The sequence below is a fragment of the Aulostomus chinensis genome, chromosome 4, assembly GCF_037954235.1.
Source record: "Aulostomus chinensis isolate RoL2024-O1b breed Wild chromosome 4, RoL_Achi_v1.0, whole genome shotgun sequence".
In the NCBI taxonomy this organism is placed as follows: domain Eukaryota; kingdom Metazoa; phylum Chordata; class Actinopteri; order Syngnathiformes; family Aulostomidae; genus Aulostomus; species Aulostomus chinensis.
The window spans coordinates 19807731-19830421 of record NC_141323.1 but is presented as its reverse complement, the minus strand read 5'-3'; the positions used below and the strand labels follow the sequence as shown (position 1 = coordinate 19830421).

The window sequence follows — 22691 nt, the reverse complement described above, 5'->3', positions numbered from 1 at the left end:
AAGGCAGCACAGGAAACCACATAGGCTGACTGACACAGTGCTGCAGCAGCCAGCACACTTGTGAAACGATGCGCTCATCTGGGTCAACCACATTTGAATAAAGCGTTTGGTTCCATATGATACATGCTATCATGATAAAGTTACAATGAGTGGTTGTTATACAAGGAATGAACCGTCCTCAAACACAGCATCCAGTCCTTACAATGAACATAAATAGTTACAAACATGGAGATACAAGTGGGAGAAAAACAGAATTGTACCTTGAGAATTTGCCCGTCAATATCCAGCACATAGATGGTGATCTCTACATTCCTGGCGACACTCTTTCCCCCTTTCTCAAACTCTCCTTTCTCCAATGTGATGTAAAGGTCATTCCTCATCTCACCTGCAGGAAAGGTTAAAAAAAAAAAAAAAAAAAAAAAAGCATTGATTTTTACATCAAGGCAAGCATTATTTATGATCTCCCCACACCCCCAACAGCTTGACAACTACTTCTGGTGCAATGCTTCAAGACAAGGGGTCAACAGCATTTATGCAATCAGCATTTAATTAATTATTTCCTGCTGACATAAAATTGTGGCCTGAGCTGTGACATCGAAGGAATTGTATGCATGAACGATACACGTGGTTTGAATACATCACAGTGCAGGTGGGGGCTTAAACGTGTCAGCGCCAATATCCCCACATCACTTGGAGCTCCACCAGAAATACACAATCAAGATAGAGAGTAAAACAAGAAACATAGAATCAAATCAAATTCGTCTTCCATTTTATGTCCACTTTCAATCTGACTTTTTTTGCCAAATGACCAAAAAAAAAAAAAAAAAAAAAAAAAAAAGGTTTTAGGGCAGCAAAGGCCACATCCACAGCAGCAGGTGCTTCCTGTTTACCAAGCCCGATTTACAGAAATAACAAGAGTCCATGTACAGTGTCAAGACATTTTGATGCCCTCAGATGTTTACAGAGTTGGGAAGTGTTTAAGTACAAATACATGATTACTTGCACAGTTCAAGCGCCTATATTTTCCACCCCTTTGAATTATAGAAACAGTTTCATTATGTTCATTTCAATAAATTTCCGAAAATTTGCAGATATTCTGCTTTAATAATAATATTGCATGCGTTCCCGACATGAACAGCCAAAATGCATCAGTGCAATTCACCGTACATCAGAACCTTGCAGTCGAAAGTCATCAGTCTACAGCTACACCACCAATCGCTGTTTTTTTCATGGCGGGTCTATTTCTCTATACATTTTCTTTTCGTCTTCATCTTCTTTCATCCGATCTTTGCATGTTCGGGACATAAAAATGTCGACTGTGAAGACATACAGGTGTTTTAGATAAAAGGAACCTCAACAAGCCAAAATAACCTGCCCAAATATATTTTGTGATAACAAGGAAATTCAGGTATCAATAACAACGAACGTTTGGCCGATGATCGTTCCTTTGTGGTTCTGCAGTGTAAAATACTGTACGAAAACAATATCAGGAAATAGGACATAATTCTACATCTTTTTTGTGTTACATTTATCACCTCTGTCGGGGAAGTGCAAAGTACAGAGGATGTAACTGTTTCCTCTGCTTTGGTCTGACACACAGCTTCTCAATATAACCTCTGAGTGTAAGTATGTGAGTGCTCATCATATCTCTGTTTCTAGGGTCAACATTGATTTTCTTCTCTTGACAACTGTAACCATGGCAACATGAAGTACTCTATATGTATCTATACCATGCACATGAGTTCACACAAAGATAGAAAGGTAGAAACATAAGACCTTTTCTTAGTGTACAACTGGTAAAAAAAAATAAAAAATAAAAGGGGGGGGGGGGGTTGGAATGTTTGTGTAAGAGAGGGAAAATGAGGAAAAGGATACAGTTGGATACAAATCCAAAGAGGAGAAAGAGAAAAAAGAGGTAAAGACAGTTTCCTTTGCCCAAGGGCGGACAGACAGAACGGGGGAGAGCACTCAGCGTTACGGGTTTGTAGTCAGACAAAGACAAAGAAAGTGCACATAAATCTGTGTTAGTGAGGCACTAGGGGACCACAGTCCACAGCTCCACTGGATCTGTATAGCCAGACGGTGCATATGTAACAAAAACCAAACAAACAAACAAAAAAAGAAAAATACAAAAAAACAAAAAAGTCTTAATTTCAGAGAAAATGTCTCCACCATACATAAATGAGTGTACAGACATAGCACACACTAATTCAGCAGATAAACATTTACTATTTTAGTCCTTTGCTTCATCTTCCATTCAAGTAGCTGTAAATCAGCCTACAAGACCCCATCCTGTCAGGCCTGAGGGTCTCTTCAAGAGTCCGCATCATTTGGAAAGACATGTTACGCCTGTTTACCTGCAGCAACCTGAATACTTCATCCTTCAGGCAGCACCCTTAAGTTCAGTACAAATATTCTTATTCAATAGATAAGTCAAGTGTTACCGTGGCAACTGTGGACATTACCAGGCTGGGGTAACGTGTGTCACACTCGCCAATATATTGAGAAGTTTATCTCGCAATAAAAATATTCAAATAATTTTTTTTTCTTTTTAACAAAAAAAAAAAGAAAAACCCTGGGCGATAGCCTATGAGAAGATTCTCCGGGTAACATGGCCACAGTGAGTCCAGCACAACAAGAGAGAATGAAGATTTACTCAAACAACGTAATGTTGCAAACAAACCTAGAAAAAGCAATGCACTTACTGTGGCTGCATAAACCACAGGCTGACAAAACACATCAACATTTTATCATAGCGAAATTCCCTTGTCTGTCTCTCTGAAGCTTTGTTATTCTTGTAATTTTTAATTCTTAATTTTTTTTTTTGTATGTTGCCCCTTTTTGTTCGGAGTGTGAGTGAAGAACGCAATTGGCAGCAGACCGATTGTTAACACGTAGGATACAATATACTTAATGCTGAAGCACTGTCCTTGGCTACAAGACAGAGTAATAACAGAATAAACATTTTGTTTTTCAGGATGCATTTGATAGAGTGGCTGGAAAATATGATGGCTCTATAAAAGCTTAACATTTTGGTTATTGGCACTGTAACAAAATGAGATCTCTGAGGTTTTTTTTCTAGGAAGGAACACTTGTTGAGAAAATCCTTGTCTAACTAGCTTCCATTTATATTCATGCACTGAGGTTTTGTCAAACTAGTCTTTTCTGTTAAGCTCCAGCAGAGTGTTAGGGTAACTGATTTCTTGACCGCAAAGAGGGAACGGAATGGCTGAAGTTGCCTTGGCACCATAGTACTAATGTCTATCTTACCTGGCATGATGATCTCAGAGAAACCCAGTTTCCGGGTGATGGACACACCGCGGGTGAAGAGCACCATGTATTCCCGTCGGAGCTGCTCGATGTCCCCATGGAGGAGCTGGAGAGCCACAGCAAGACCTAATAATAATAATTTAAAAAAAACAGAGTATCATTAAAAAATGTAATATGTTCCTCTACGCTTGTATGATATGATATGGCTTTAATTCCACTTCCCCAATCTCTTGAAACCACTCAATAAACACACTCCACATATATCATGACCCTTTTCCAAAAATAGTGTCTCATATCGAAAGTTATTACAGCAACTGGACCTCAAGGCTAGACAACTACCTTTGTAACTGCCAACGACAACACAATCGTGTATGGAAAACAAGCCTGCACACACAAACAAAAACTGCCGGAGATATATCCATCTCATTTTTTATTGAGAGGAAATCCTGCATTGAAGGCTGTCATCTGAAATCAAAATCCTTTTTCAATAACTCCCAAGATGTCAGCACAATGCCGAGGACAATAATGCCGAATATTGTTGCTGTGCATGTTTTTAGAGTTTTTGAGAGACAGTGGTGAGATGGTTCATAGTTCAACAGTGGTGCCAACAAATCAATGTATCCTGTTGGCAACATACCATACTACACTTACAGGGCAGTAAGAAGAAATTTAGTTGATGTAAGAAGGGTTTCTATATTTTGGGCCCACTATACACCAACAATTGTGCATGTGCGTTTTAGTACATATTTACTAAACGCCGAGGTGCATAGCAGCCTGTAACCATTGCTCCGTCTCAACTTATGTATTTTAAGTATTTCCCTTCTTTTTTTCCTTGTTTTTCTTCATTTCGTTCCTTGATTTAATTTTGTCGTTACGGGCCCTCTCTAAAGATGCTGGTAGAGAGAGTTTAGGTTTTGCTTTACGTAATCTTTTTGACAATTTGTTCGGCGGCTTCCTCGTCGCCCAGCAACTCCATGGACGTGTTGTGTACTCCAGTGATCAGCTGATCTCGCTCATGCCGGCCGGCATGGGGCTGGAGTTGCCGGACATTCCTGCTTAACTCCAGAGGAGAACACACCGGCTGATTACCAATGATGCCTTAATGGCTATAATGGGCTGATTAAATCGGCAGGCTTATTAATTGTTTGGGCCCTGCTAACACTCCAGCATGCCTGGCACAGCGTCCCTGACCTATCCATTCATTTTCTACTGCTTATCCCGTTGACAGTCGCGAAGGGTGGGGGGATGGCTGGAGCTAATCCCATCTGCCTTCCATGAGAGGTGGGGTACACCCTGGAATGGTGGCAAGTCCATCCCAGGGCCAACACATACAGACAACCATTTGCTCTCACAGCCACACCTACAGGCAATTTTGAGTATCTAATTAACCCAGTGCCCTCCTGCATGTCTTTAGACTGAGGGAGGAAGCTGGAGTTCTCCAAGAGAACCCACACAGACACAGGGAGAACATGCAAACTCCACACGGAAAGACCCCATGCTCAAGCCGGGGCTCGAACCTGGAACCTTTTCGCTTTGAGGTGACATTGCCAAACACTGCACCATTGTGCCACCAGTGTCCCTGACATTTGAGCTAAAATCTTATCAGTTTATTCCCTCAGAGCATTCCCAAGATATCACATTAACAGGATTTGGACAGATATTGCAGGCATGTGAGCGGACATTGACATTGCCCTTTGACCAGCAAAGTTGACTCCCAGTGGACACTTGTCAGCCTTCCTGAGAATTCACATTAACAAAAAACAGGACAGATGGACAGTATGATTACATAATGTCCTCAGCCAATGGTTGTCACCTGAACAGTAGCATGCACATGCTAATGATTCTCTCAGTATTTGAATGATTTTCATATAATAAACAGGAGAGAAATTAGGATATACAAAATGCAAAATGATATCATTCAACTTTCACATCCCTTTTAATAACTGCTTGGGAATACAAATATATTTGTCAGGACATATAGTGAATGCGGTTTTGCTATTTGACAATCGTGTCTTAACACGATAAGCGTATCACAGCCATCATCACACTAGGCAGGAGTTACCTCCTGCACCTTTGTCGGGTGGTTAACATAATCGCCACATTCAGACGCTGTCCTATCGACTAGATGCAGAGCAGGGTGCTTCAGACCTTGTGACTATCAGGTTTTCAAGTGGGCTCCCTCCATCTTTGGCATTTCATTAACGAGACCACAATACCTCTGTGAGGCTTGACAGCAAGACCAGCATCCTGGAACTGCTCCCTCAGCCCTTCAGGTCTTCTGCACTCAGCCCCCCCCCCCCCCTTCCCCTGCCAGCCTGGTTTAGCCACCAGTCTCCTTTCTTCAGCCAAAGCCACCTGGATGCTGCCTCTACCTGCCTTGTGATGTTTTTCTCCAGGTTCTTGCAGGTTGACCCTTTGAGCCCAAGCATTTCCAGTGTGCTCCAGAGGGACTGTCCTGGGAAGCCCCTACAACCTGGAAGGAAGCAGCCCCTCTGCTGGCTCTCCAGGATGAAAGACTGATATTTACCCTGCTTGTGCTCACGTGCCTCCTCAATTGTTTCGTTCCAGGGCACCGTCAGTTCTATAAGGGCTAACTATTTGGAAGCTTAGGACAAGAGCACAAAATCTGGACAGAGGCTTAAGATGGCAATCTCTTCTGGGAGTTTGACTTGTCTTCCGATGTCAACTCTCATTTCTAAGTCCTTTGCTGTGCCGAGGATCCCTGTGCCCCCATCTCTCTTGCCTACCTTCTTCCCTGGCCTGAGGAAGGCAATAAAGTGAATGCCTCTGGCTTGGGTATTGGTGGTCCTCCGCTTCTTCTCTTTTCCAGTATATCGGCCAATTGCGCCAGCATCTGATCATGTCGCCATCTAAACTTCCCGTCCATCAGGCTTGCTCAACAGGATGGCAGGATGTGTTCCAGGTTTGCTGGTTTTCAACATAGCGCACAGCCGGGATCATCTGCCATCCTCCACCTATGGAGGTTTGTTGGTGTTGGCAGCACGTTGTACACGGAAGAGAGGAGGAAATTTAGACGCTGCCCCTCCATTCTCCAAATGTCCTTCCAAGTGAGGGATCTGTCCAACACACTGTCCCACCGGGTCCAGCTGCCCTGTTGGCTTGTGGCTGCTGCCCTGGCTTGCCTACCCTCTTCCTCTACTGCATCATGCCTCTCCTCTCGCTTGCTTTTGCCACTTTCCAGCTTGTTCATGCAATGCAGTCAAGGCCCAGACTTCCTTGGTTCACCAAGCCCACGATGTCAGCATGCTTTAAGCGCTCATCCACATCCCTAAGAGCACTGCTGGCTTCCCACTTCCATCCTGTCTTGACCATGATTTCTGCCTGTTCACTGCCTGATCATCACTGTCCCGCAATGTCATGGCCAACCAGACCGAATCAAATTACAAGCTTAAAGGTCCAGTGTTGAGAATTTGGAATATTGGCAGAAATGAAATGCAATTTTCCAAACCATGTTGTCAATCACCTGAAGCCAATTATCAACTTATTTTCTTCACTTAAGAGTGAGCCCCTCACATTTAAAAATGGAAGCTGGGACCGTATCACATGTTGTGATCTTACATTAAATTTAGAAGAGTGTAAGATCCTAACCGACAGCATGAATCTATTCAATCTCATCTCACATCAAAAAATCCTGAATCATTATAATTGGTTGTGTCTAGTCGGGCTGCAGGTAAAGTAATTTATGTCATCATTGATTAATCTGCAGTTATTTTCATTATTATTCCATTAAAGTTTTCATCTATAAAATGCAAAGAATTTTTTTTTTCTTAAATGCTCCTGTGGCCCTCCAACAGTACAAAACCCAAAGGTTTCTTATTTTTTGTAATAAAAAAACAGTATCAATGCTTATTTAATGGTAAAATGTTTTTGCCTGGAAAAAAAAGACTAAAATGGTAAGTTTAACGGAAACACACTAACAAAAGACCAATGAGAGGTTCTCACCTTCAAGACAGTAGTCTTTGGTTCAAAAGTAGCTGGTCATGAGGGGAAATCCATCTTTTTTGTGCTAATTTCAAAATTAATATTGAAAGTAATCAAACTGCAGGGCAAAATGATCATGTTCTCGATAGTCTGAAGTCCTACATGTGTCGGGATCTGTGTTCTTGTGTTTTGTTGTTTCTTTGCTGTTGTTGTTTTGTTTGTTTTATTTTGAAAGTCTCGTGTTTTGTTTCCTAGTTCACTTTCCCTGAGTGATTATCCCTATGTGCTTCACCTGTGTCTTGTTGCACAGTGTGTATATGAACCCTGTGTTCCTTCCCCCTGTTGCCAGTTTTTATTATCTCATCATTCCAGCAATTTCTTATTATAGTCTTCCAGTGCATGATCGTTTCTTGGCTCCTGATTACGGAGTTTTTGTACCGTTGCCTGATCTGTGAGTTACCTGTGTACCAACCTTGGACTGCTTAAATGGCTTTTGATACCGCTCTTCCCTTGTGTGCCCTGCGTTTTGTGTCCGCCAGTCTCGTTTCCCTGACAACGTGGGGACACTTAATTTGTTGTGTAAAAGCAATAAAAGAGCAACCATATGCATTAAGCAATCAATCAAGGTGTATGACGCAATGTCTTCAAGCCAAAATCAATTAAACCAACACATTACGCTGTGGAGGAGTTGCCTTGATTAAATAATTGAAAAGTCCATTAACAATGTGAATTCTATGGTGGAGAGGTCTTCGGAATTTACAGGAGGATGTGCTTAGGTTTAATTGAGTTTTTTTCTTGTTTTCGAGCCAAGCCTCAGCTGCCTGTCCCTTGATGTGGATGGAGCCGCTGGCATTTACATACACGTAAATGAACATACACAAAGTCAGGCTCTAAAAGCTACTGCAGGGGCACAATTAGGCAAACCTGCTTCATTACTATTCAAGTTGAAAACTCTAGCCAACGCTGACAAAAACATCCTCAACCTATGCTGCCCTCAGCCCACCGGGCCTCTTCATGAACTCAAAAACAGGGTGCATAAAAACTCAAAAACAAAGCAGTTGAGTTGTCGCTGCCTCTTTTATGGCTGCCTACGCTTGCACGGAGGTGGGAGCTGAACTTTCTGCCTGTCCTGACTCATACGTTTCTTATGAAATCCCTTTTAATAATCACTGGGATGCATGTAAACAAAATCATTCAGACTTGACAAACACAAAAGTCAGCATAAACACTGAAACACCCAGGTAACGAGAAACGAGGCTGCCATTTGGCTGCATGAGAACAAAATCACCATCAAGTCAGCCCAGCGTCCCTCCAATTTTAAGGATGGTGCATTCATCTTAGCTCAGCTAATTGGCTGCTAATAAGAGACTTGTGGCCTGCTGCCAGGTCTTTTCAAAAGGGGGACCCACCCAGCGAGACACCAGGATGCAAACACACCCCTACAGAGATGGCACAGAGCACAAACGCACAAACAGATACACTCAAGAAAAGTTATCTCACTCCGCTGCACCCTAATTGCCTCATCCGACACAAGTGTAATAAATTGAGGAGGTTAAATTATGCATGCCATTCCATAACTGCTGCATGAACCTTTTCACACAAGGAGACCTCAGACAAGTGACTAGCTATGTTTCCCCACAGCAGAGTCGTTAACCCTTAAGACAAATTAAACGCAAACTGTGGGTTTAAATAGTTAATGATTGTGAAAGCATTCTCATTGACTTCAAACTTTGTGCTGCACATGCTGACTTCAAAAATGTGGGAATAATATTAGGCTTTTATCACTTCTGTAGCCAGAGCTGTTGAAGGCAAAGACTAGTGTGTGTGTGTGTGTGTGTTTGTGTGTGTGTGTGTGAGAGAGAGACAGTGAGAGCGAGAGTGATTTTGCCGAAGTGAAAGTCAAAGCTTACAAAATAATTAGAATTATGAATCTAAATGAATTGAATGATACCAATTTTCCGAGCCCATTATCTTACAAATGGAAATTATTATTATCCTTAATATATTTCTACTATAAGCTATGATGACAGCATTTCATTCCATAAGATCAAAATCATTTAAGTGGTGGGAAGGTTCTTGTTGAATTACCAAAGCCAGAATATTGTGACAAGTCACAGCTCTCCTTTAATGTACTTAGAGAGATAAGGCGCTGAGGTAAATCAAGCGTTCAGTTGGTTCAGTGTCTTCGGCTAACAGCTGTTACGTTTTCGAACTGCAAAGTGTTGATGATCAACTCGACACAGCTGACAGACATTTCAACATTAGTACCTTGTTTTTACTGTGCATCTGAAAACAGTGTTGGGTATCACGGATTACCTCTTTGTACCTTCAATAATGATGATAGCAATATGTACGTAAAAGGATCCGAGCTCATTTCTTCAAGATCAGTAGGTTACACTACAAGCGTGTAACTAAAATGACGTGTCTGCCTTTCGTAGCGACCTTGATCTTTGACCACAAAAATCCTTCGGTTCATCATCAAGTCCCAGTAGATGTTTGTGGCTAATTCGGATAAATTCCCGCAAGGCGTTCCAGAGATATGGTGTTCACAAGATTGGGACAGATATCATATCCATGCGAGATGACAGGGACCTTGTCTTTTTGATCTTTGATCACCAAAATGTTTTCAGTTCATCCATGGGACCCCAGTGTATAGCTAAATCGAATCTGAAGAAATAAAAAACCGCCTCTAAAGCAGGATAGTGTATTTAATCAAACAGTTGTTGCGTCAGATTCACATCATTTTACATTCCGGCTGTTTTAAAAACATATCAATATTTGGTGCCTGGGTAACAGTAATGTGTCTTAAGAGGAAGCATCACAATCTATTATAATCTATATTTATAGATATTTTTTACAATAAATGCATTGTTCGGTAAGTGTACCTAAGCATGCTGCTTTTACCAGTTAAACAAGTATACCAAGCAACAGCAGCCAACAGCCGTGCTGACGATTTAACAGCAGCAATTCACTGCATTATCTGTATACCTTATCTGTCATTAAATCTGATAATGCGTGTGTGTGTAATGGCAGACAACGCAGTCAGCCGACACTTGAAGGAGCAGATAACGCTGACGTAAGAACTGATTGAGTTCATTAAGAGATAGGGAAAGAGTAAAGTAAGTGCTTCTATGTCAATGTCATCCATGAAGTGACTACATCCCTTCCATGGCAATTCCATCATATGGGATCTCTCCCGGATGTTGCAAACCATCTCTATGATTCTGATGACTACATATCGTTGACTGGAATGACTGCATAGCTTAATGTGTGTGGGAGATTATTCATGGTAAATCCCCATCCTGGAGTTGTGTGAATTAGAGGTCCTCTGAGGTGAAAAGAGGATCTACCTCAGAAGATGGGCCTCACTGATCTTCCCATTTCTGCGTAGCAGCATGCAGCTGGAGGTTCTACTCAAAAATTGCACGAGAGTGAACTTGCTTGAAGTGGAATATTAACTTTTCCATTATGTAAATAACCGCCATCAGCATGTTTGTTGGAGCTATTTTAGCGAACATACTCATCTTAATCAGCATAAACATAAACTTTTGATGAACCGTTGCTGATTGCTTATAGTTGTTTGTACTTTTGCCCACACAGCTCCAAAAGAGAGACACGCTTTCAACATTATGTCCTCTTGCTTCCCACATCGTGCCCCTTTGAGCATTTTTCACTATAAATTACATTTTGAAGTCCTGATCAGCAGTTGCAACTCCATCGCCGGAGTAATAACTGACGGCTCTCAATGTGGAAGAAAACCACTTAAATGTCACATGCTATTTCTTTGACATTTGAAGAACTGAGTGTTCTGATTCCCCACCAACCTGTTGCTATGGGAAACTGCTGACGTTTATTCATTATGATGTAAGTGCAACTATTTATAAAATTGTCTGAATGCATATTGCAACAGCTACAGGCCTCCTGCCGACACAGGCGTGTAAAGACATATCTGCTCCCTGAAAGAGGAACTTCATTTTCACGCAACTGCAACTCAGACTGACTGGAAATTGACTGTTTAGGGCTGCTTACTTAGTCATCAACAAAGTCAATAATCCCAGAGCTACTAAAAAAGAAAGCGGATGAGAAGACAAGAGGCAAGCCTCAAATCCGACCACATCACGCCACCAGGGAGGCCAGCTAGCAAGTCTAGATAATTAAACAAAATTATGGACCAGTTATGGACATTGGTGTATGACACAAATAAATGATTTATGGGCTTGTTCAAAATGTACTTTTTTTTTTCCAAAAACTTTTTCCACGTGTTTTACAGTACGTACACACTGTGAATATTTCAGATATGGTCGAAAATAACAGTATTGTGCATCCCTCACTGCAATAATTAAGTGATGTTAAAGAACTTAGTCGTATGCTCATGGCCACATCAGTATGGGGACAATAATGACAGTGGTGAACAGCCTGAAGTGTCACATTGCATCTAAACAAAATTAAAGATATAACTAAAATGTTCATATTCATATTATGGGTGGTGCAGTGGTTAGCACTGTCGCCCCACAGCAAGAAGGTTCTGGGTTCAAGTCCCGGCTCAGGCACAGGATCTTCCTGTGTGAGTCTCCATGTTCTCCCTGTGTCTGTGTGGGTTCTCTCTGGTACTCCAGCTTCCTCCCACAGTCCAAAGACATCAAGAGGGGACGAGGCTGATTGATACTCTAAATTGACCGTAGGTGTGGCTGTGAGTGTGAATGGTTGTCTGTCTCTATGTGTTGGCCCTGTGATGGACTGGTGACCTGTCCAGGGTGAACCCCACCTCTGGGATAGGCTCCAGTCCCCCCGCGACCCTTTACGGGACAAGCAGAAGAAAATGGACGGATGGATGATTTCATATTATGGGCCAGTACATCCTTAAAATAACAAAAATGTTCCTGTCATATCTAACTTGAACTCTGAAAGTACACGTGATTTCACTGATGGACTCATTGAACCTCTACCTTAAAACTTCAGCTGTGCTTTGGACCAAGTCTGAGCTGTGTCGAATACATACAACTTAATGGCAGGCTACATGCTGAAACAACCGAAGAGGAAATTGATGTGCATGAGGTGTACCATGCAACAATACAGTGGACAAGGGTCCACAAACCTGTCTCATACCTCAAGAGCAATGAGTCTGTGTTGCAACAAATAAATCAGGGAAGTTCAATCGTTTTATAAACATGTGTATGTGAAGTAGCATGGTGAGTCCATTCTGGCATTTTCTTACCTGTGTTGGAACCGGAGAGATTGTACCTGGAATTGGCCTTTTTGATGATGTTTTCATGGATTTGATGCCACTCGCTCTCTGTGTTACACCTGAGATAGAGAGATCAGAGAGGGTTAAAAAAAAAAAAAGTACATCTTTTAACACATGAAACCTCTGATGGAACTTCATACCACACACAGATGCAAAAGAAAAAGAAGGTTCACTGTTTTGAACTAGGCCAGGTCAGGTGAAAACATATTTAACATAACGTCTCGTCTAAGGCTAATTCTGAAAACATTCCATTCAGAATTTCAGCGCTAATCCACCTAATACTTCCTCGTGTTCCTGCAGCTACAAGGAAGGCAGTGAATTTTCTTCAGAGCTGAGTGTATTTAGGCAGTCAATCTGTTCTAACAGCTACCGTATTTAGGTCAAACTACTACGTCAACAGTAGACTTCTCTGTCCCTCAGGGCTACCTGTATACTGGACCACGTAACGACCAGTGGTGGTGAGACAACGCCAGGCCTCTGAAGCGCACCAGGAAAGACGACTGCTAATACTGGAGAGAAAAATCTGGTTTCTCATCTTTTTTCACGTGCAATACGTTTCTATTTATTCGTAAAACTGCTATTCCACCAAGGGTGGCAGGGTGACGCTGGGGTTACGCTGTCGCCTCACAGCGAGAAGGTTCTGGGTTTGAGCCACTTACTGCAGCACCAGCTTGGCTAGCCTCATATTTCTTCTAGTTTTTGATTGGAAAAACATTTGTGCATACTTTTATGTGTTAAACACGCTAAAAGGCAGCTTTGCATTGGCAAAACTCTGCTTTATTTGTTTTAATCGTGGATAGTACAATTTACCAGGGACTTTTTCCTATATCAAGGAGGTCCTTTGTCAAGGTTCCAAGCAGGCTACGCCAATGCTTAAAGGTGACATCAGAATACTATAGAGCACTAACTGGCTGCATGGTCATGAGAATCATCTCTGTAAAGTCACTACAATTTGTAGACTGCAGCAGTAAAAATCACTATTTTTTCAAGGAATAGAGATGTTACATTAAATACAGTATGTGGGTTAGACATCCCCAGTCTGCAGGAGACCTGTGCTCTTCTGTTCATGGTGAGATTTTCCGAGTGTTTTGTGCCGTGATCTTTATTCACTTGAAGCAGCAAATCTTCAGAAAAGTTTTATTTTGGTCTCTTGACTGCAGATCTGAACTCTAGTGAGCAGCAAACAGTAAATAATGAATGAGTTCATTCTCTTCTTTTCTTCACCATCAGAAATGAATGAGGTAACTTCAGTAAAAAAAAATATATTGATAGTCATGTTCAAAGTGAAGCCACAGGAGTTTCAGGAAGCACTGCTGTGAGAACTAGCTGCAATGAATGGTGTCACGAATGAGTCAAGCAGGTACCATGTAAGCGGAAGGATCTCTTTAATTCTTGCATTGTTCAATATTTGCGGAACATTTACTGTTGACACCAACTTACGCATAAACCTTGAGCAGGTGGTCATCCTTGGAGTCGGCAGTGAGGAGATCAGCAATACTGACCACGGCGCAGCCGAAGGGCCGCCTGTACTGCACGCTACACAGATTCTTTTTCTCTCCAGCACCCATCCTCCCTGCAAACACACACACACACACACACACACACACACACACACACACACACACACACACAAAGAGGCAGTCAGAGATAAACAACATGGTTATGAAAGCCTGGTAGATTTAAAAAGACATGTAGTCCTCAGTGGAATAAAGCAGCAACACTGTGACTCCCACCTATTCTTATGATGTGTACAACGATGTAGACATCCTTCCGTAGATCACTGCTTCCCAAATCCTGACAAGAAAACAAGACACAAAAACTTTAGCGTCCCATTCAATAAACAAGCTACAAAGCACCGACTTAGCTGTAAGATTTCAGCCTAATGGAACAGGAATTATGTCAGTTTTACTTGACTTAATATCACTCCCCATCAATCTTCACTACTCACCACAAATAGGGTGCATTGTCTCTCTGTCTTCTCTGGAGACTTGGGCAACCCGCTCTTATTCAGCCTGACAAAGAACCTTTCACTGTTCGAGTGAGGAGACAGAGTAAGGGAACACAAATGGAGACGAATAGGGTCAGCCATGATTAAAGTGTCACTGTAAACATCCAATCTACAACAGGAATAGAATCACGATCAGGAATAATGTCAGAAATGTCAAGAGCTGAACAGTTGGCAACGGAGAAATTACTTCAGTTCACACTTCAAACTAAAGCCATCTGTAACCTTGAAACAGAATATAAAGCAGGACAGGCAGGCAAAGCAGAGTGGGAATGAGACAGGAAAAGAGGGGATGAAAAACATAAACACAGTGTGAATTAAGTAGCTGAACTAAATCCCCTACAAAGAATAATCGGAGCAATATCCCACAAGTGCATCGATATTGACTCCTCCGTGGCAGTGAAATATTCACTGTGTTTTTGCATAGTGTCCACTGTTTTCGCACACTTTTAAGACATTAGACTGCCAGCAAAAATACTGATGTTTTACCACCAAAAACTATTCTAACTGCCATGCATGTATGTGTATAAAAACACAGAAAAATTCAGTTGTTATCTAGTGGCTCCTGCAAGCTTTGTATATTATAATGAATGGGAGGCTGGTTCCATTCATTATAATATAATGATATGATTTTTCTTTTTTGGGGAGTGGGGGGGGGGGGGGCCTCAGCCACCAATTTGTAGTGCTGTCCAAATGTCCAAATACAATGATAATATTCCAAACTCAACTCAAATTATTCCACAATGCCGCAGGAAAAGTGCTGAAAAACCGATGGTCACTACCCCTCAGTATACTGGACACCATCATGCATTGTGCTGGCTGACAGAAAAGCAGCAGAAAAGTGTTCTTTTCAGTTCGTAGTTGAGTGCTCCCTACATAGTGCGGTCCTCTACACTGATATCCCTCGGAGGAGAGACGGGAGGAGTAAACAGAGTAGCTGTGGTTCACACCAGCTTAATGTTTCTCATGTTTTGTTTTTCGACAGCATAAAATGTGAAACGTAAAATACAGCCCATTTTGAAGCATTTTACCGTGCACTTTAAAAACTGTGGTTGCTCACACGGGTGATGCTAAATGAGATTACAGATCCACAGCAACATCAAACCCTATCGCGCCGAAAACAGAAGAAGCGCAAAGCTAGCTGTGGTGAGGTTAGAAGCCATGCGTCTTTCGGTAGTTCGTTAATAGCATGACATTAGCTTTGTGGTTCTTACGATGCATTTCTGCTTCAAAAATAAGAAAAGGGGCGTTCGTTTGTGAGGATTATCTCATCATGTAAATCAGATTTACCAGAGCAAAATATTGATCTAATGATGATGTTGGATAACCAAGTGGGACAAATGAAGTTATTACTCTTATACACACCAAAGTTCCTGGCAATACATCCAATATATGATGGGATGCTTTGCGTATTGTCAATTAATGTCAGTGATAGATTTACTAAAATGAATCTGACAGTTGTGGCGGTTATTTCTGTCTGGGCAAAATGTGCTGACAGAGGCAGCCATCGCCATGTGGTTAAGAATAATACTGGCAATGAGAAATTTGGAAAAAAGATGTGGGTTTCAGTTTCAAGAACACTGAATCACACATGGGGTGGTTCGCATATACTCGAGGGGTGTTGCGAAATTTTGCAAAATAAAAAAATGACGAAGAAAAATTCAAAGACGCACAAAATAAAAAAAAGTCAAGGAAAAAAAAGAAACTAATGCGAAGCGGCGCCGCGCACCGCTAACACGGATGCTTTTTTTTTTTCGCCTACTTTATACACACATTCGTAGAAGAAGAAGAACACTGTAACAACACCACAGAAGAAGAAGTGAAACAATTATTTCAAAATGGAGGAAGACGAGGCGCGGACGCTCATTTCATCCTACAAATCGGTTGTGTGGACTTATTTTGGCTTCCCATGTAAAAGACAAGGCAACGGTGAGACGATTGTGGGTAAAACAAAAACCGTGTGCAAACTACGTCGGTACACAACACCGTACACTGCGGCGAGCGCTGCTAGCTTGATAGAAGGATAAACACCATTGTGAAGGCTAAATATTCCAGTTCCCTGAGGTCAGACGTTTCTAGATCAAGATTCGACTGCAGCCCTGAGGATTATTTAATATTTGTTTTCCTTTTCATTCAAGAATGTAGTTGTCCTCATTGTTTACAACAACCGAGCACTTTTTCAATTGAAATGTTATGTTTGTATTTGCATTGTAAGGGAAAAATACAAATGTTTCTGGTTGTTTTTTTTTCAAAACAAATAGTATTTTATTTTGCACTGACGCAGCAATAACTTGTATGTCTACTTAATAAGGAAGAAAATAAAGAATATTTGATTTTTGCATTTCTGATTTTCTTTAATCTTTATTTCGTGTGGCGTGCATTTTGTTTCGTGAGCCCTTTTTTCATGTTTGGTATTGTTTCATGAGTTGACTATTTCGTTGCAACCCTAATATACTCTGTAATATAACTTAAAATATGAAATTGCTTCCCTGAGATGAATGAACTGCCTTAAAAAAAAAAACAACCTCTAGCCTTTAATAGCCCATACCTCCCTTTGTACAAAGGGAAATAAAGTGCAGGACAAGCAAAAAACAGAGAGGAGGAAACTATATTGTTGTTTTTTTTCCATTCTTATTGTACTATGTTCTCCCTCTCTATCTCGCACTCCCTTTCAAAGCAAGGCAGCGAAGGCATCGTGCTGAGCCCTTCTCCTCCTAGCTGGTGAGCTGAGGGCTAATCCAGTTAGGTGACTTTCACAGTCCACCGATAAGCAGAGAGAAAACCTTGTAATGTAGCAGCGCCTGACAATGAGTCAAGTTACTGGCACAGCTAGCAGCCAAAAGTACGAACACAAGAGCAGATTTTTTGCCAACAGATCCTATAGAATTTGACTTCACGCTGCATGTAGCTAAAGTGGAGTAGGGTGCCTTACAATAAGTTGCGCACGATTAAAAACTCCTGTTGTATACTTTGCTATTGAGAGAATGTTATCGTGTAAAAGTTAAGCTAAGATAAGAAGCTTTATTGTCATTATACACAGGAGTATATATGTTATGAATGCAGGGTGGTGGGCTCCCATGATTGAAGGAATTAAGCTTTAGAATATCAATTATAACAATAATTTGTATATACTTTAATAGACAGATTTTTTTCGGCTGTAAAATGTTCCTTTTGCCATCCATATTGGTTGTTCATCATCAGTTGCTATCTGTAACTTTCCGCACCATTTACCCAGTCGTGTGAAGATGGATTCCTACACATTAGACATGAGGCTTTGCATAAACTTTCCTCAACTCTAATTAGCACGCCGTTGTTGAAACCCCAATTGCCAATTAAACCACCCCTGCGCGCACACACACACACACACACACACACACGGACAAGTGTTCACACCCTCCCCTTCTGTCAACTCTTCTTCCACACAGCTGCAGTGTGTTGATCACCCGAGCTAAGAGGACCAGTTTTCCCCAGGGGGACCTTATCTCCCCCTATCATTGCTCACATTAACATGGCATGAATGGTCGGTTTCCCTCCCCTCCGGGTCCCCATGGCACTCGCTTCTCTCTCTTGATATCAATGATTGCATTAGTGGCCGTGTGCGCACCAGACTAGGGGGAGGAGGGAAGGGGTAGGATAGATAGGGACTGGCATATAAAATACTGGTTGAATTAACTGCCACTGCTGGCTGACACTTCCCCAAGTCTATCCTTAGAAGCCAAGTGGAAAGATGTCTTCACGTAAAGGCAGACAAGTTCACCTCTGTAAAACAAGAGTGGAACGAGAGGGAGAATATAAACACATCCCTCTTTTCAAACCAAACTCTTACGGCTCATACAAAATGTTAAAAATGCCGAACTTCTCTTGAAATGCTTAAAAGCTACAAGTCAAAAAGCAGGGCATGGTTGTGTGTGTGAGTGGCAGTGTGTGCGTGCGTGCGAGCATGGCACATTACGCTGCAGTTCATTTCCAAGGAGACAGACAAGGAGCCTGTTTTGAACACAAAAGGAGCTGCCGTGGTGCACAGGGGCTGGTGGTGTTGGCACGATACTGAGACAACGGGTCGGACCCCCATCTGGTCTCTGACACACAGACAGTGTCAGCACAGAGGGAAGCATTGCCATGGCTCTCTGCCAGACAGCTTGCGTAAATGTGTGTCTGTGTTTATGTGTGTGACCAGACAGTGAGAGAGAATGTTGGCGAGGTGCCATCACCGGGTTTTTCTTCGAAGACAACTGATCCAATCGCAACACATACAGAAATTTGGTATGACAAAGACACAGTGGTTGAACCTCTGCCTCCTTTTATGCTTGAAAACCAATTGTTGTATTTGTTCCAAAAAAAAAACAAAAATCACGAGCTGATTTACCAAACAAAATGAAAGTTATGTGAATTTACTCATTGAAAGAGCTTCCACTGGTATGTTCTGTGTGTGAATACGATTTTTTTTTTTCTCGGATAAAAACAGAAACCGCAGAAGAACTCCCATCCTCCACTTGAAGAAACTTTGGTCATCCAAAGTTGTGCTGTCATACGTATTTCTGCCAGTAACCTGTTAAACACAGTTACTGTACACTGCATAAAATAACAAGACACTCCCATCAATGTCACCGTTGTTCCTCTGATGTGACCCTGTGGAGCGTTAAACCAAAGCATGGCTTATATTGGTAATCGTATTTTTCAAGCCTCTTATTTGCTTGAAGACTCCATTTGTTTGTGTGATGAAATGCCACTTTGTTGCTTTGTGAAAAACTCAGTCATTGACCGACGCCCCATCAGAAGCACGTGGATGTGCGTGTTTTATTTGTGCAAGCACGACGCAGCCTTTTTTTATATGGACGGCACTGGCACATTTCATTAGTTCAAGAACACTTGAACAATTCAATTAATAATCATGTATATAAATTAGGCCCTTTCCACAATCCCCCCCAAAAAAATAGTCAGAAACATCACAGTTAAACCTCACTACATCCATTCGTCAATATTATTTCTTAAAATGTTGATGGGTAATTTTTTTCCTCTAAACCCTCTACCTAAGTGGTCGGTTCTCCCGTCCGTCATAAATGTGGAAAAAGACCTCGAGCTCCTCCCCCAGATTGGCACTCATCAGACTCTTCACGTGGACAAACAAATGATGGGTGCTAGCAGGAACGGCCGTCTCTTTCTTTCGATGCCGATGCTCCATCTGGAGAGGAGAGGAGAGGAGAGGAGAGGAGAGGAGAGGAGAGGAGAGGAGAGAAATGATTAAAAAAAATGATGAAAACTAGGTTTAAAAACTGGAATTGTCAATGTTAAAAAAAAAAAACCACATGAAATCCATAAACTGTAAATCCTGTGTGATTCTGCAATGTAGGATTAAATACAGTTAATGCTTGGGGGTGGTGGCATGTGTTACATCTTGTTTAATACCACCCAATCGCATTCAAGTGCTGCCGTATTTAGTGATTAGTTTCCTGCTTAGAGATAAGTGATATCCCTCTGAGATATTTCACTGGTGGGAGGAGCGTTGCAGTTCATTTGCGTATATATTTAAGGACAAAAAAAAGGATTTGTAATAGATTGTGTGCTGTAGATAGTTGATTTCATGAGTAGTATCACAGACTGGCCAGAGGGGAAGCTTATCTTGCTCGAATGAAAAAAAAGAAAGAAAGAAAATGTATGTTGCCAGTTCACTTGGCAAGAATAATGTGGCATTTAATATTGCCTCATTCAATATAAAAGCATGCATAGAAGCCCCCAGTATGCTATCTTCTTCATTTAAACCTGTATCTTTATGTAGGCTAATCACCGTCTTGACATGAACAAATAGTGTGATCTGCATTCCTTTCATTTGGCTGCTTAACATTAGACAAGTACAGTAGTATGGGGTGGATGGCCCCTTACAAAGGGCTGTTCAGTCTTTCTACCAGAGGAGTGAGAGCAGTTGCTGGCAGTAAGTCAGACTTGTTCCCACTGAGGGTTGGACTCCGCCAAGGCTGCCCTTTGTCACCGTTTCTGTTCATAACTTTAGTGGACAGAATTTCTAGGCACAGCCGGGTGGTGGAGGGGGTCGAGTTTGGTGGCGGGAGGATGTCGTCCCTGCATTTTGCAGTTGACGTGGTCCTCTTAGCTCCATTAGGCCATGACCTCCGGCTCTAGCTGGGACAGTTCACAGCCAAATGTGAAGCGGCTGGGATGAGAATCAGCACCTCCAAGTCTGAGGCCATGGTCCTCAGCCGGGAAAAAGGTGGCCTGCCCAGTCCAGGTTGGGAGGAGGGGGTCCTGCCTCAGTTGGAGGAGTTTAAGTATCTCAGGGTCTTGTTCATGAGTGAGGGTAGGATGGAGCGGGAGATTGACAGGCGGATTGGGGCAGCATCCACAGTGACACGGGTCCTGATCCAGTCCGTTGTGGTAAAGAGGGGGCTTAGGGGGCTCTCCCTTAGAGATAAGATGAGAAGCTCGGTCATTCGGGAGGGACTCAGAGTAGAGCCGCTGCTCCTCCATGTCAAGAGGAGTCAGTTGAGGTGGTTCAGGCATCTGGTGAGGATGCCTCCTGGACGCCTTCCTCGGGAGGTTTTCCAGGCATGTCCAACCAAGAGGAGGCCTCTGGGCCGACCCAGGACACGCTGGAGGGATTATATCTCTTGCCTGGCTGGGAACGCCTCGGGATTCCCCCGTAAAAGCTGGGAGAAGAGGCTGGGGACAGTCTGGGCTTCCTTGCCCCGCAACCGGATAAGCGGAAGACGAGGAAGACAATGACAACGAATATTAAGACAAATAGAAAATTCATGTGGAATAATTAACTGCCACACAAATGTTATAGACACACAATGCTATACAGAGTAACACTTGAATATCCATCCGTCATAATAAAGTAGTCTGTCTGTCTGTCTGTCTGTCCATTTTCTTTACCACTTATCCGTTAGGGACCATGGGGGGGCTGGAGCCTATCCCAGCTAACATTTGGCAAGAGGCGGAATACAGTCTGGACAGGTCACCTGTCCGTTGCAGGGCTGGTCATCAAGAGCAATTTTGGGGTTCAGTATCTTTCCACTTGAATATATGCAACGTCAATAATAACATCCGCTATAAGTGATGTTTTCTATTACTAGATGAACAAAAATGTCTACTTTATAGCTGCTCAGTGTGGCATTGCAAATACCATACACATCAACACCTGCACCACATTACAGCTCTGGTTCATGCTATTCTGCTGTCAACATCCAAAAATACAAGGACACACACACACACACACACACACACACACACACACACACACACACACACACAAACACACACACACAGTACCAGATGGCTGGCAGAGCCACTGCCAGATTGTCTTCCACATTCACTTGTGCAGTAGGATGTATAGAGATGGGGGGGGGGGGGGGGGGGGGCTTAGGGCAGGATAAGGGCCAAGAAAGTTAAGAGAGGTAGTGCAGCACAACAATAATATGATCGCACTACAATACTGTTTGCATAACATGCAAAAATGAACTTGCCAAAATCATCTTTGCTAATAGAAAAGATGTAATAGAGACAGTTTCGTCTTTGTCTTAAAAGTTTCATAGGATGTTTTCTGTTGTAAAAATCGGAGAGATGACGGAATGTGACCACAGTAATCAGAAATCCTTTAGTTGTTTGATTTTAATCGTAATTTTGCGCTCTTTTTTCCTTCAAATTGTGATGATACTTGAATACATCAAGTCTGCCGGAATACATTGTTTATCTTGGTATGCTGATAATAAGCAGCCTGAAAAACAGTACTGGGCATAAAATACCAACCATGATTGGCTCAGATCACTTTAAAGGATTATTTCATGTAAAAAGTAACAGGCATGAACACAAATGAAAGTGCATCCAGCTGTAACGGGGAGGTTTCTGGTGCCCCTACATCTGACCTTCACCTAAACCGTGTTTGGATAGTTTTGCTGTTTTTTTTAGTAGTTAGTGGCTGTGGGACGCTGTTAGCTTAGCTTTAAGCTAAATATATGTGGCTGGCTCTTCCAACACTGTGGAGTCAGAAAGAAGTGATGCAGTTTTGTGAGCAAAAGAGACCTTCTTGTGTTTACTTGAACGGCAAAATACACTATTTTGGTGAAGTGTCACTTTTAAATTGGCAAAAAAAACTTTTTACCTTCAAGGTAAAGCATCCTTGTACTGGTACTTCATATTGAAAACAACACCATTCTCTTGGGTGCAGCTAGACATGTAGCCGTGCCCCAAGGGATTCATTTTATTTATGTCAAGGCA

At 42.1% G+C, this 22691-nt stretch overlaps 1 protein-coding gene across 4 annotated transcripts in view; it reads right to left on the bottom strand.

Moving 5' to 3' along the window:
• The window catches only part of dock4b (dedicator of cytokinesis 4b), a 129633-nt gene that overhangs the window by 57342 nt on the left and 49600 nt on the right, over positions 1-22691 (bottom strand). For all 4 annotated transcript variants that reach the window (XM_086202281.1, XM_086202282.1, XM_086202283.1 and 1 more), the window contains exons 8-14: positions 19493-19644; positions 14406-14487; positions 14191-14251; positions 13898-14030; positions 12428-12516; positions 3271-3396; positions 261-385 (exon numbers count right to left, since the gene is read on the bottom strand). In XM_086202281.1, coding sequence (XP_086058407.1) covers positions 261-385; positions 3271-3396; positions 12428-12516; positions 13898-14030; positions 14191-14251; positions 14406-14487; positions 19493-19644 — 768 coding nt within the window. The remainder of the gene's footprint in view (positions 1-260; positions 386-3270; positions 3397-12427; positions 12517-13897; positions 14031-14190; positions 14252-14405; positions 14488-19492; positions 19645-22691) is intronic.